This window comes from Emys orbicularis, chromosome 1 (assembly GCF_028017835.1).
Source record: "Emys orbicularis isolate rEmyOrb1 chromosome 1, rEmyOrb1.hap1, whole genome shotgun sequence".
NCBI lineage: Eukaryota > Metazoa > Chordata > Testudines > Emydidae > Emys > Emys orbicularis.
The window spans coordinates 330,011,165-330,025,121 of record NC_088683.1 but is presented as its reverse complement, the minus strand read 5'-3'; the positions used below and the strand labels follow the sequence as shown (position 1 = coordinate 330,025,121).

General features: G+C 43.7%; 1 protein-coding gene across 2 annotated transcripts in view; it reads left to right on the top strand.

Annotated features, from left to right (window-relative positions):
* ZMYM2 (zinc finger MYM-type containing 2) overlaps positions 1–13,957 on the top strand; it is a 185,168-nt gene that overhangs the window by 37,951 nt on the left and 133,260 nt on the right. Inside the window, exons 3-6 of one of the 2 annotated variants that reach the window (XM_065420814.1) lie at positions 4,926–5,007; positions 5,106–5,203; positions 6,953–7,454; positions 7,716–7,809. In XM_065420814.1, the coding sequence (XP_065276886.1) occupies positions 6,963–7,454; positions 7,716–7,809 (586 nt within the window). In that variant the 5' untranslated portion in view covers positions 4,926–5,007; positions 5,106–5,203; positions 6,953–6,962. Of the gene's footprint in view, positions 1–4,925; positions 5,008–5,105; positions 5,204–6,671; positions 7,810–13,957 lie in introns of those variants that run through there. The other variant, XM_065420807.1, reaches the window with a different exon arrangement.

The window sequence follows — 13,957 nt, the reverse complement described above, 5'->3', positions numbered from 1 at the left end:
TCTCCCCTGATGAATGCCTGTTTTTCTCCAATGCCTGAGTCAGGATCTGAACAGTCTTCCTCCAGTGAGGAGGAAACTGATCCACAGGAAGTTTTTTCTCCATATCAAGACTCCCACTCCCAGACCCCAGTCAATAGAGGTTATAAGAAAACTACCTCATCCTATTCTCAGGATCCTGCCCCCTGAGGGGTGAACCCCTGGATGGCACCACCTATGCCCTACCCACCACCATGGCAATATTGGACACCATGGGCATCGTACCCTCGAGAATACGTGCGCTACGGCAATTCGACCAGGCGCAACACCGGTCTAGCGCCACCACCTGACGAATCTGCCAGTGACACAAGACACCTGGCAGCACAGTCACACTTCCAGGATCAACCTAGCCCTGCTCCTATTCCAGCAGAGCCGGAGGTAACGCCTGAAGAAGCCTTACTTCCCCTTCTTCCAACACCGTCGGATGACTACGCAAAATTCCAAGACCTCTTTAAAAGAGTTGCCAGTGACTTGAGAATTACCTTGGAGGAAGTCACTGAACAACAGCATGAGCTAACGGACATCCTACAGCCCGCTTCTTCCTCTAGGGTGGCATTACCAATCAACGTAGCCCTTTTAGAACCCGCTAAGTCCATCTGGCAGACTCCAGCTACAAGCTGGCCTCGTGCACTTTTGTCGTCCAGAATGCACGCCTCTACATGAGGTGCTTCCAAGCGTGGTTGGCCACGGTTTACAGACCGAATGTGCACTCTCTAAGCTACCTGTAAACAAGTGGACAGGAAGTACTTTATCCCTTCAAAGGGCTCTGAATTCCTTTTTACCCACCCGGCGCCAAACTCATTGGTAGTAGACGCCACGAACCAAAGGGCCAAACAACAGTATTCCCGTTCCACCCCAGCCAACAAGGACAGTAAACACTTGGACCTCTTTGGTCGTAAAGTATACGCATCTTCGACCCTACAATTTCGTATAGCTAATTATACTGCAGTCCTTGCAAAATATGATCACAAAAACTATAATAAATTCATGGATTTTATTGACGACATTCCAGAACAGAAGAAACAACAATTCACAGCTCTGGTTTCCGAGGGACAAATCATATCACGTACCGCTCTTCAAGCGGCCCTCGATGTAGCCAACACTGCAGCAAGATCGACCGCCACAGCAGTGGTCATGCGACGGGGTTCATGGCTCTCCTCCTCCTTTCTTTCCTCGAGAAGTTCAAAGCACCATTGAAGATCTTCCCTTTGACGGTGATAAACTTTTTGCTTCTACCACGAACGACGTGCTTCATTCCATGAAGGACTCAAGGGCAACCCTCCGGTCTTTAGGTCTCCAGACACCTATGACCAGAAGACGACAATATAGATACCAACCGTACCAACGTCCACGCTATCCCGCATTTACACAACACTTCCATAGACCACAGGAGCAACAACGTCGTCAAAGACCAAGATTCCAGCGTCGTCGTCCCAATTCTGCAGGGGCGCCTCAACTCCCTCCAACTAATAGGCAGATTTGAAGCCTTGGTCGAGGGTTTAGAAAACAGCATTCCCACTTCAGCCAACACACCTATCTTTGGACACCGCCTACGACCATTCTCCCACCAATGGAAGAACATTACCTCCGACAAGTGGGTCATAGAGGTAGTTTACAATTAGATATGCCATCCCCTTCCTCTCCTTGCCTCCCACCCTCCCCATCCCTCTTCAGGGACCCCTCTCACGAGCAGCTACTCCTCCAAGAAGTGCAACATCTCCTTCATCTGGGAGCAGTAGAAATTGTGCCAGAACGACACACAGGGAAGGGTTTTTACTCCCATTATTTTTAACAGAAAAGAAAAATGGGGGATGGCGACCAATCCTCAACCTCAGGCGGCTCAACAAATTTGTCAGAAAGCAAAAGTTCAAGATGGTTACCCTCACCACCATAATCCCAGCGCTGGAGCAGGGCGATTGGTTTTCTGCCCTTGACCTACAAGACGCCTATTTTCATGTGACTATACACCCGGCCCACAGACGATTCCTACGTTTTACTCTTGGCTCAACCCATTTTCAATACAGGGTTCTCCCCTTCGGACTGTCCACGGCCCCCCGTGTTTTTTCCAAGATCCTAGCCGTAGTTACTGCCGACCTCAGAAAACAAGGGGTCGTAATATTTCCTTACCTAGACGATTGCCTCCTCAAAGCTTCAACGTTCGACGAAGCTCTCCGATCCACGCGGCTTACCGTCAATTGTTTCCTATCTCTAGGCCTGCAAATAAACAAAAACAAATCCACATTATGCCCCACCCAGCATCTGGAGTTCATAGGAGCATACCTCGACTCCTGGATGGGATTGGCATCTCTCCCACCCGACCGCTTCCACTCCATAAGCCAACTGGCCACAAAAATTTGCAACAGTCCCCAGGTGACTGTCCGAGACTGCCTACAAATACTAGGTCACATGGCCTCGTGCACTTTTGTCGTCCAGAATGCACGCCTCTACATGAGGTGCTTCCAAGCGTGGTTGGCCACGGTTTACAGACCGAATGTGCACTCTCTAAACAAGACTCTCTCCATACCTGTCCGAGTCAAAGATTCTCTACACTGGTGGACAGTTCACTCCAACCTCTGCTCTGGAGTCCCCTTTCTTCAGCAGGCTCCATCCCTCATACTGACCACCGATGCATCTCTGACAGGCTGGGGTGCACACATGTCTCACCACACAGTCCAGGGGCTATGGTCTTCAACCGAGACCTCCCTGCACATAAATGTCCTAGAACTTCGAGCTATTTGCAATGCGTGCCGTCACTTCCTGCCACTAATCAAGAATCATCACGTACGCATAATGACAGACAACATTGCATGCATGTTTTATGTAAACAGGCAGGGAGGAGCTCAATCCCATTCGCTGTGCACAGAGGCTATGAAGCTCTGGAATTGGTGCATTGCGAACAACATCCGGGTATCGGCTGCCTATCTCCCCGGAGTAATGAACACCACAGCGGACGAACTAAGCAGACGCTTCCCATGGGACCACGAGTGGGAGATAGACGAGAAAACCATTCACAACGTATTCAGCATTTGGGGTTACCCAACCATAGACCTTTTTGCAACTACAAAAAACAAGAAATGCCCCAATTTTTGCTCCAGAGCAGGACTGGGCAAACATTCCCTGGGAGACGCATTCATGATCCCATGGCACCGAAACTTACTCTATGCGTTTCCCCCAATACCGGTTCTCAACAGGGTCCTAATAAAAATAAGAACAAACCAGGCCAAGGTGATCCTAATTGCCCCGTCGTGGCCCAGACAACCGTGGTTTCCGTTCCTCACCAGAATGTCGATTCGACCACCAATCTCCTTGCCTCTCATCCCGAACCTCCTATCACGGTCGCTTTCTCCACTCCAACCTGTCCATGCTTCACCTCAAAGCCTGGTTCCTACATGGTTTTCCCAAAGCGAACTAGATTGCTCTGAATAAGTTCAAAGGGTGCTCCTACATAGCAGAACACAATCTACTCGCACCACCTATCTACGAAAGTCGGAACGATTCACACATTGGTGTTCAGCTAAACAACTTTGTCCCACGTCGGTATCTCTTTCGCTCATACTTGACTATATATTGGACCTTAAGCAGTCCGGCCTTTCTTTCAGCTCCGTCAGGGTCCATTTAGCTGCTATTACAACTTTTCATGACAAAATTGATGACACTTCTGTCTTTGCTCATCCTATCACCAAGTGTTTCCTCAAGGGACTCCAAACCCTATACCCAGACATTAAACCACCTACCACCCTGTGGGACCTTCATCTAGTACTATCTTGCCTAACTCAACAACCATTTGAACCCCTAGCCACATGCTCCCTTTTACACCTTTTGATGAAAACAGCATTTTTAGTGGCAATTACCTCTGCCAGACGGGCAGGAGAAATAGCAGCTCTTATGGCAGACCCACCATATACGCTATTTTTCAAAGACAAGGTTACCCTCAGATTACACCCCAAATTTCTTCCAAAGGTGCACTCGTCATTCCATGTTAATGAGCCGATACACCTACCGACCTTTTTTCCGAAACCACATGCGAACTCGTTCGAAGCCTCAATGCATACACTAGATGTACGCAGGGCCTTGTCCTTCTATTTGGATAGAACCAAACCTTTTAGAAATTCTTCTAGACTTTTTGTCTCCATCGCGGAGCGCTCCAAAGGTATGCCTATTTCTACCCAGAGACTTTCAAACTGGATTTCTCAGTGCATCCGGTTGTGCTATCAGATGAAGAAAGTTACACCTCCAGACGGCATCAGAACACACTCCACTAGATCTCTGGCTGCCTCTGTAGCATCCTTACGCAAAGTTCTCCTGGCTGATATCCGTAAAGCAGCCACCTGGTCCTCTGAGCACACATTTGTAAACACTATGCCCTTACTCAAGGCCCTCTATCTGATATACATTTGGGCAGAGCTGTACTATCTACGGCGTTCCTATCAGATCCGAAGTCCCTATCTCCTTAAGACACACAGCTTTAAAGTCACCTGGAGTGGAGCACCCACAGGGACATCTCTCGAAGAAGAAGAGGAGGTTACTCACCCTGTGCAGTAACTGACGTTCTTCGAGATGAGTGTCCCCGTGGGTGCTCCATTACCTATCCTCCTCCCCTCTACTTCGGAGTTGGGGTGGCCTCCGTTGTAGAGAAGGAACTGAGGAGACCGGCCACGCATGCGTACTATTAACCTAGACTCACAACGGGGGGCAGCCTCTGCGCATGCGTGGCCGCTACGAGTACTGCTGCAAAAAATCTCCAAGCAAAGGCGCAGGGACGCACCAACACCTGGAGTGGAGCACCCACAGGGACACTCATCTCGAAGAACGTCAGTTACTGCACAGGGTGAGTAACCTCCTCTTATGTATGTTAGGATCATGAGAGTTTATTTTTATTTCTATTTCAGGACATTTCAACCAAGGGCATTAAGTTAATTGGTATAAGAGGAATAGACCCTATACTGGAGCACTCGGGATCAACTTATTAAGGTAAACAGGCTGCAGTGGATTTCTGGATGGGTGAGTATTGGGGAAGAATACTCCCCACCCCACCCTTTTTTTTTTTTTTTTTTTTTTTTTTTTAAAAGGTTACTTGCAGAAATCCACAAAGACATTTTTCCAGCCTTGAATAATCTTCTGTCATAAAGTATACAAAGATTTGATGGTATCACACGTGCAAATTCAGGTATGTGTTTGAGTATATTATCATGCAGTTATCTTGATAGTCTTCCCAGTGCCTGCAGTAGCACCAATGCACTTCATTTACCAACAGCTGCTGTGAACTCTGTTTCTATTATGTCCTTTCCATTGGCCCTGATTATATATTTAGTCTTATATAATACATAAAAGCAAATATCCAGGGCTAAAGTTTCTTTTGGTGTATTAAATGTACTCATGCCAGTATCCACAAGAATAAACCCAGCAGCCTCCCCAAAACTACAAAAAGACCAGCTGAAAACAAAATGCCACATGCAAGATAAGTAGTGGATGAAGGAACCTGCAGCAGCATCTGATGTTGAGAAGAGAGGAGATAGGAAGTGAATCTCTTACAACTTGTTAAAGAATGGTTTCAGAGTAGCAGCCGTGTTAGTCTGTATCCGCAAAAAGAACAGGAGTACTTGTGGCACCTTAGAGACTAACAAATTTATTAGAGCATAAGCTTTCGTGGGCTACAGCCCACTTCTTCGGATGCATATAGAGTGGAACATATATTGAGGAGATATATATACACACATACAGAGAGCATGAACAGGTGGGAGTTGTCTTACCAACTCTGAGAGGCCAATTAAGTAGGAGAAAAAAACTTTTGAAGCGATAATCAAGATAGCTCAGTACAGACAGTTTGATAAGAAGTGTGAGAATACTTACACTTCTTATCAAACTGTCTGTACTGAGCTATCTTGATTATCGCTTCAAAAGTTTTTTTCTCTTACTTAATTGGCCTCTCAGAGTTGGTAAGACAACTCCCACCTGTTCATGCTCTCTGTATGTGTGTATATATATCTCCTCAATATATGTTCCACTCTATATGCATCCGAAGTGGGCTGTAGCCCACGAAAGCTTATGCTCTAATAAATTTGTTAGTCTCTAAGGTGCCACAAGTACTCCTGTTCTTTTTGTTAAAGAATATTAGAGAAGGAGCCAGGACCTCAAATGAGCCTCCTTTCACTGCTCCCTTGCAGTGGTCAGAGTTGAAGGTTGGCAGAGTCAATGTTTTCCTTTCTTCCTTTAGCGTCCAGCTATTCCAAGGCTTTTACCCTCGTTTGCTTCCCCCACCACACTTCAACTGGGCTGGAACCCTGTGATGGGGGTTATGCTTTCTAATTCAGACTGTGAAGTAGTCTTGGTTAGCCTACACCTTGTGAGCATTAGTCCATGCAAAGCAAGTCTTTTACTAGGCACGTAATTTGTGCATTTGCTGTTGAGATGTTTTCATGCCATTTTAAGAGGAATAAAAACTGACAACTTTAAATATCTGTTCTCTTGACCTTGCCTTGCAGTTGAGCAGAGGCAATGCTATTTGACCTATTGTGCATACAAGAAAGGTGTGGGGTATAGGGATAGGAAATTAAGCCTAAGTATTAAATGGCAACAAAAAGGTGACAATTGTGCTAAATTCTATTGATGTTTCCAACATGTATCTTGCTAAACTTAACAGCACATAGCTGTTCTGTTGGCAAAAGTTCTGTGAAACTGGTAGTGGACCTCCGTTCTTACTAGCATGTTATGATGTGGGAGTGGTGTTAGGTAGCATAATGAGTAAAAGTTCTTCTAAAAGAGAAGGCCGATAGAAATCTTGAGCTGTCATTAAGATCTAGTTAAGAAGAGAAAATAAGTAAAAGCTGACTTTTTAAATTTTATGGAATACTTGGTATTTAAAGAAGTTAAATCTTGTACTTAAATTACTTTTGTTTCTCTTTTACTTACAAAACAGCTTATCTGGAATGGACAGAAGTTCTCTGGGAGGATTAGAACTGTCTGAACATACTTCTGGTTTACTAGGAACTACTGCCATGGCAACTGGTCTTGCAAATATAGGAAATTCTTTTGGAGGTCCGCCTAATACTCTAGTTTCTAGAACTAATAAGTTCCAAAACTCATCTATAGAAGATGATGATGATGTTGTTTTTATTGAACCTATACAACCTCCACAGACTTCTACATCACTGATATCAGATCAGAGAAACATTGCATTTATTTCATCAAAAAGCGACGAGCTTCAAGGAAATGATTCCAAAATGCTTCCTCCTTCAAAAGATTTAAGTTCTCAAAAGGGAAGTATAAGCGAGACTATTATTATTGATGATGAAGAAGATATTGAAACAGATCAAGGACAAGAGAAGAATGCTTCCAGTTTTAATGAACGAAGACTTCCAGAGTGTAAAAATAGATCCAGCGATATGGAATTCTCAGCTTCCAGTTTTTCAAGAAGTAAGGTAAATGCAGGAATAGGTAATAGTGGTATAACCACAGAACCAGACTCTGAAATTCAGATTGCTAATGTTACCACATTAGAAACAGGTATGAGCTCTGTGAATGATGGTCATTTAGAAAATACTGAAGGGCGTGACATGAACTTAATGATTACACATGTAACATCACTGCAGAATACCAACTTGGGAGATGTGTCTAACGGACTGCAGTCAAGTAATTTTGGTGTTAATATACAAACATACACCCCATCTTTAACTTCACAGACCAAGACTGGTGTAGGACCTTTCAATCCTGGTAGAATGAATGTGGCTGGAGATGTGTTTCAAAATGGAGAATCTGTGACTCATCACAGTCCTGGTAAGTCATACCTTTAAATATTTTGCTAAGCTTATAAAATGTATAAAATTTGAACAGTCCAAAATATTAATTTGTTTATATATAAAGTACAGAGCTACTAATATACACACATACACTCTTAACTTCATTCTTAGAAAAGGAACTCGTTTTTTTTTTAATCTGACATTTTATTTGTGCATTAGTAGAATCTGCTCAATCAATGAGATGAAGTGTATACATAAGTAAACTTGTCTTGGATTAGCAACTAGCAAACAAACTGAATTCTTGCTGCCCCGCCACCCCCCAATACTTAATACTTTGTGTATAACTACCTAATCTTTCAAAAAGACAATGCACATTTTTATGTGTAACTGACTTGGGATGCATGGAACCCAGTGTGCGGTCAAGGTGGCATGTGTGCACCTAGATAATTAATGCACATTTGTTCATGGACTTAATATTTGAGCCAAACTTTTGTTTCTGAAGTTCTGTGGCTAGTATTATGCATCAAAGCCATTTTCCCTCAAAGTGGAAAAGCGTTAATTTACAGGTTTTGTTGTCCATGCTCTTTTAATAGTATTTGATATGCAAAAGGATTAAGTGAGAGACCGTAAAATATTAATTGAATCATCATAGCAGCAGCTGGCATTTTAAATTTAAGCTCTGTGAAGTATGTAATTTTTGTTTGTATGATGTCTGGTACATTTGAGGTCTGACCTGCTTGTGGCTTCTAGGTGTTAAGTATTAATAGTTATACGTATGTTACCTTTTAGTGCTACCTGTGCAAAAACTTATATGCGGTTAGGGGTAATTTGTTTTTGTTTAGGACAGCAGGAATAGCAGTAAACCTTACTTAGCTAATAACAGGTTCCACTAGAAGCAAAATGGGACAGTTGCAACTGCAGTTTTCTAGAGTTCACATTCTGCACAATTTAAGCTTGCACCTAAATAATGAAGCTTTAATCTTACATTATGAAGATGAAGTTCTCTCAATGTCAGTCAGTGCACTGCTGCCCTATTAAATTAGCCTAGTAGAAAACCATCTCAAATGAAGCCAGTAGCAAAGGTATGAATTCTCCTCATTTCCCTATGGAGGTAATAACTTCGGAGACTAGTTGGGATCATTTCAAAGGTGATCTAAAACATTCAGTTGGAATCCAGATGTATTAGAACCTAGCACAATTTGCCAATATGTTAATTTTATAATTCTCAGATACATTGGTAGCTTCTATCTAGATCTCAACAAGTATCTTGATAGCAGAGTTCTCTAGTTCATGTATCACCAAAACTTACTTTTCAGAGTGTATTAGTACATTTTATAGAGTACTGTAGCAGTATTAATGTAAAACTAAATACTTCTCTCAAAATAAGAGCAAAGGAAATGCTATGTTTCCTGACTAACTTGCAAAATTCATGTCAACTTGACAAGTTCTGTAGTTTGCTGATGGCTCTGTCCATTCTTATGAATCAGTCATATCTACTGTAACAAAAAAGCAAAACTCAAAACTGAAGAGTTTTTGTTTTGTGTCGAGTGTCTCTAGATAGCTTGGACGTACACCTCAAGTTTTAACTTTTTTTTGGAAGAATGCATTCCCGTTTTTGTGAAATTTGCTGGTGATACTTGATACGCTAAAGACATCAAAATGCATTGTTTTTTGTGACTTTACAGGTAGAAGACATGGGAACTTCTGGTACCTGTTAATGCAAAATAATGCCTTTTGTATGCCTTTCAAAACCAGCACATGCTTTTGACCAAGGCACCAGAAAATTCCTCCTTTTACTGCTGGCCCAGAAGGCTTTTTGCATGGCTGCTAGTTTGATTGACAGGTCAGGTGCATACCGAAAATCTGCAAAACATGGAAACTGGTACACTAGCAGCATGAAGTAGAGTGAGTTCTGTCAGCCTGGATTAATGGAGGAGACAGGGTTTCTTTGGGATTCAGTGAAGAGAGCCAACTATGGAAAGGAAGAAGGAAGGTTGGTGCAGAATGGGGTGGGAGCTGAGAGTATGGGAGCTGTATCTGTTGCACTTTCCAAATGTTGCTTGTCTTCTGGAGGGAATAAAAAAGGTCTTTTCTACGCTTGTGGTCCTCACACATGAAAAGAGCACAGTGAAGGGTAAACAAAAATAGGGAGGAGCGGGAGCAGAAAGGACTACCACAGGTAAAACAGGGGAGAGACAGAGCAAGCGAAAAAAGGAACAAGACAAGTGAGAGCAGGAGCAAAAGAAGAAGAAACGAGAGGGGGAGGGAGAAGAGAGCTGTAGTGGAAACTACTTTTACAGGAGAAGCAACTGAAACACGATAGGTGTGGATCTCTTATAGGTTTTATTTACAAAAGTAGGAGAAACATTTTCTGGGTAACTTGTTTCTGCTCTCCTTTTCATAACCCTTTTTTGAATGACCCTCCAGTGAATACTTGTCAGCATTTTATCCGACAAGCTAGGCCTGCCCGATCAGAAATCTGTATACCATGAAGCATTTCAATCTTAAGTATAGCTACCAAGGATGTGTTCCCCAACATCCTGTGGTGCAGGGATAGGGTGGAAGAAGTGGATAGAAGAATCTTACATGCTCTCGGATATTACCATCTACCCTAGTGATTGCTGCTCCTGACTTTCACCATAACTGAAAACTTGGCACAAAGGATACTGTTTCCAGCTGCTGGCGTAGTTTTGCAAATCTTATGTCCAACCCCTTGTTGTATTAAGTCCATTGTAACTCTAAAGCAGGGTGGTCTTAAGGCTTGAAGTAAGTCTATTGTCTCTGGGGAGCAGCCTTTAAAAAAGAATGCTTGAGAGCCATAAGCTCTAGCAGTATCAGTCTGAGCACCCATAAAGCTTGTCACTCCAGGAGGGCATTACAGAAGGCAGACCGTAAAAGAGGATAAAGCAACGGAGAGTCCTGTGGCACCTTTAAGACTAACAGATGTATTGGAGCATAAGCTTTCGTGGGTGAATACCCACTTCATCAGATGCATGTCATACGAAGTGGGTATTCACCCACGAAAGCTTATGCTCCAATAAGGGGTAAGTGACTGTCTGTAGTGTGTGTTTGTTTGTGTTTGGGGGTTACTTGCTGTGTGCTGAGCTTGTGTTTGTCAGTTTGGTTGTTTGAAGGACCGTGTGCTGTGGCTGGCAGTTGGAAGCTGTGAGCTTCAAAGGAAGATCTGAAGCTAGAAGCCTCTGGTAAGTGGCTGAGCCTTAATCAGTGGGCGGGACATTCACATAGGCCAGGGCTTTATAAAGCAGCGCACAAGTGACCAGGGAGCTTTTGCGAACAGGGTCTGGTAACGGAGTTTCGCAAGGGAGTTTGGAAGGGGAGTGGGGAGGGAGCGGGGGTCCCTTTATTCCCCTTAAAACCTATAAACCAAACTACATTCAAAACCTTTTGCTTAAACAACCCTTTCATTAACTAGAAGACAATGCAGGCAGAAGCCCAGCTGCAGAGTGGGGGCTATCCAGTTTATTGCACTGAGTGCAGCATGTATGATTACCTGCCCTGTGGGCGGGTGGCGTATGTGTGCATTCGGTGCAAGGAGCTCCTGGCCCTCAGAGACCACGTACGGACTTTGGAGGTCAGGGTAGCGGAACTGGAGGAGCTAAGGGAGGCAGAGAGGTATGTTGATGAGGTTTTCCGGGACACTGTAGAATTGTCCCACCTCCGGTCAGACAGCCCCTGTGCTGTTGAGGAGGATGAAAGGCCCAGGGAAGCAGAGCAGTCAACGAGAGCAGAGGGAAACCTTCCCATAGTTGGGACCCTCCTTCCATATGGTGCTGGGGTTATCTCTCGCACTGAGGTTACCTCTCCGGGGGAGGGAACTCCAGTAGCTAGGAAAAGGCAAGTGTTAGTAATGGGAGATTCGATCATTAGAAACGTAGATAGCTGGGTTTATGATGACCAGGAGAACCGCATGGTGACTTGCCTGCCTGGTGCGAAGGTTGCAGATCTCTCGAGGCATCTAGACAGACTTATGTGTAGTGCTGGGGAGGAGCCGGTGGTCGTGGTACATGTAGGTACCAGTGACATAGGGAAGGGTAGGAGAGATGGGTAGGAGGCCAAATTTAGGCTGCTAGGGAAGAGACTGAAATCCAGGACCTCTATGGTGGCATTCTCAGAAATGCTCCCAGTTCCACGCGCAGGGCCAGGTAGGCAGGCAGAGCTTCAAAGTCTCAATGCGTGGATGAGACGATGGTGTAGAGAGGAGGGGTTTACTTCCATTAGGAACTGGGGAAACTTTTGGGATGGGGGGAGCCTATACAGGAGAGATGGGCTCCACCTAAACCAAAGTGGAACCAGACTGCTGGCACTAAACATTAAAAAGGTTGTAGAGCAGTTTTTAAACTAGGAGATGGGGGAAAGCCGATTGCTGCAGAGGAGCATGTGGATCGGACAGAGACTTCTCTTAGGGGAGAGTCTAATGATATAGAATCTCCAGGTTTTAGTCAGGAGCAGAGGATGGAAGAGGATAAAGTAGGGGCCAGATTAGATGATAAACATTCACATAAAAAAGAATCGGACACATCAGAAAAGGCCAGACAAATAAACAGTGACAAGTTTTTAAAGTGCTTGTACACAAATGCTAGAAGTCTAAATAATAAGATGGGTGAACTAGAGTGCCTCGTGATAAAGGAGGATATTGATATAATAGGCATCACAGAAACCTGATGGACTGAGAGCAATCAATGGGACACAATCATTCTGGGGTACAAAATATATCGGAAGGACAGAACAGGTCGTGCGGGGGAGGGGGGGCGGGGAGTGGCACTGTATGTGAAAGAAAATGTAGAATCAAATGAAGTAAAAATTTTAAGTGAATCCACATGTTCCATAGAATCTCTATGGATAGAAATTTCATGCTCTTATAAGAATATAACATTAGGTATCTATTATCGACCACCTGACCAGGACCGTGATAGTGATGATGAAATGCTAAGGGAAATTAGAGAGGCTATCAAAATTAAGAACCCAATAATAGTGGGGGATTTCAATTATCCCCATATTGACTGGGAACATTTCACTTCAGGATGAAATGCAGAGATAAAATTTCTCGATACTTTAAATGACTGCTTCACGGAGCAGCTGGTACGGGAACCCACAAGGGGAGAGGCAACTCTAGATTTAGTCCTGAGTGGAGCGCAGGAGCTGATCCAAGAGGTAACTATAACAGGATCGCTTGGAAATAGTGACCATAATACAATAGCATTCAACATCCCTGTGGTGGGAAGAACATCTCAACAGCCCAACACTGTGGCATTTAATTTCAAAAGCGGGAACTATGCAAAAATGAGGGGGTTAGTTAAACAAGTTAAAAAGTACAGTGACTAAAGTGAAATCCCTGCAAGCTGCATGGGCGCTTTTTAAAGACACCATAATAGAGGCCCAACTTCAATGTATACCCCAAATTAAGAAACACAGTAAAAGAACTAAAAAAGAGCCACCGTGGCTTAACAGCCATGTAAAAGAAGCAGTGAGAGATAAAAAGACTTCCTTTAAAAAGTGGAAGTCAAATCCTAGTGAGGCAAATAGAAAGGAGCATAAACACTGCCAAATTAAGTGCAAGAATGTAATAAGAAAAGCCAAAGAGGAGTTTGAAGAACGGCTAGCCCAAAACTCCAAAGGTAATAACAAAATGTTTTTAAAATATATCAGAAGCAGGAAGCCTGCTAAACAACCAGTGGGGCCCCTTGAAGATCGAGATACAAAAGGAGCGCTTAAAGACGATAAAGTCATTGCGGAGAAACTAAATGGATTCTTTGTTTCAGTCTTCACGGCTGAGGATGTTAGGGAGATTCCCAAACCTGAGCCGGCTTTTGTAGGTGACAAATCTGAGGAACTGTCACAGATTGAAGTGTCACGAGAGGAGGTTTTGGAATTAATTGATAAACTTAACATTAACAAGTCACCGGGACCAGATGGCATTCACCCAAGAGTTCTGAAAGAACTCAAATGTGAAGTTGCGGAACTATTAACTAAGGTTTGTAACCTGTCCTTTAAATCGGCTTCTGTACCCAATGACTGGAAGATAGCTAATGTAACGCCAATATTTAAAAAGGGCTCTAGAGGTGATCCCGGCAATTACAGACCGATAAGTCTAACGTCGGTACCGGGCAAATTAGTCGAAAGAATAGTTAAGAATAAAATTGTCAGACACATAGAAAAACATAAAC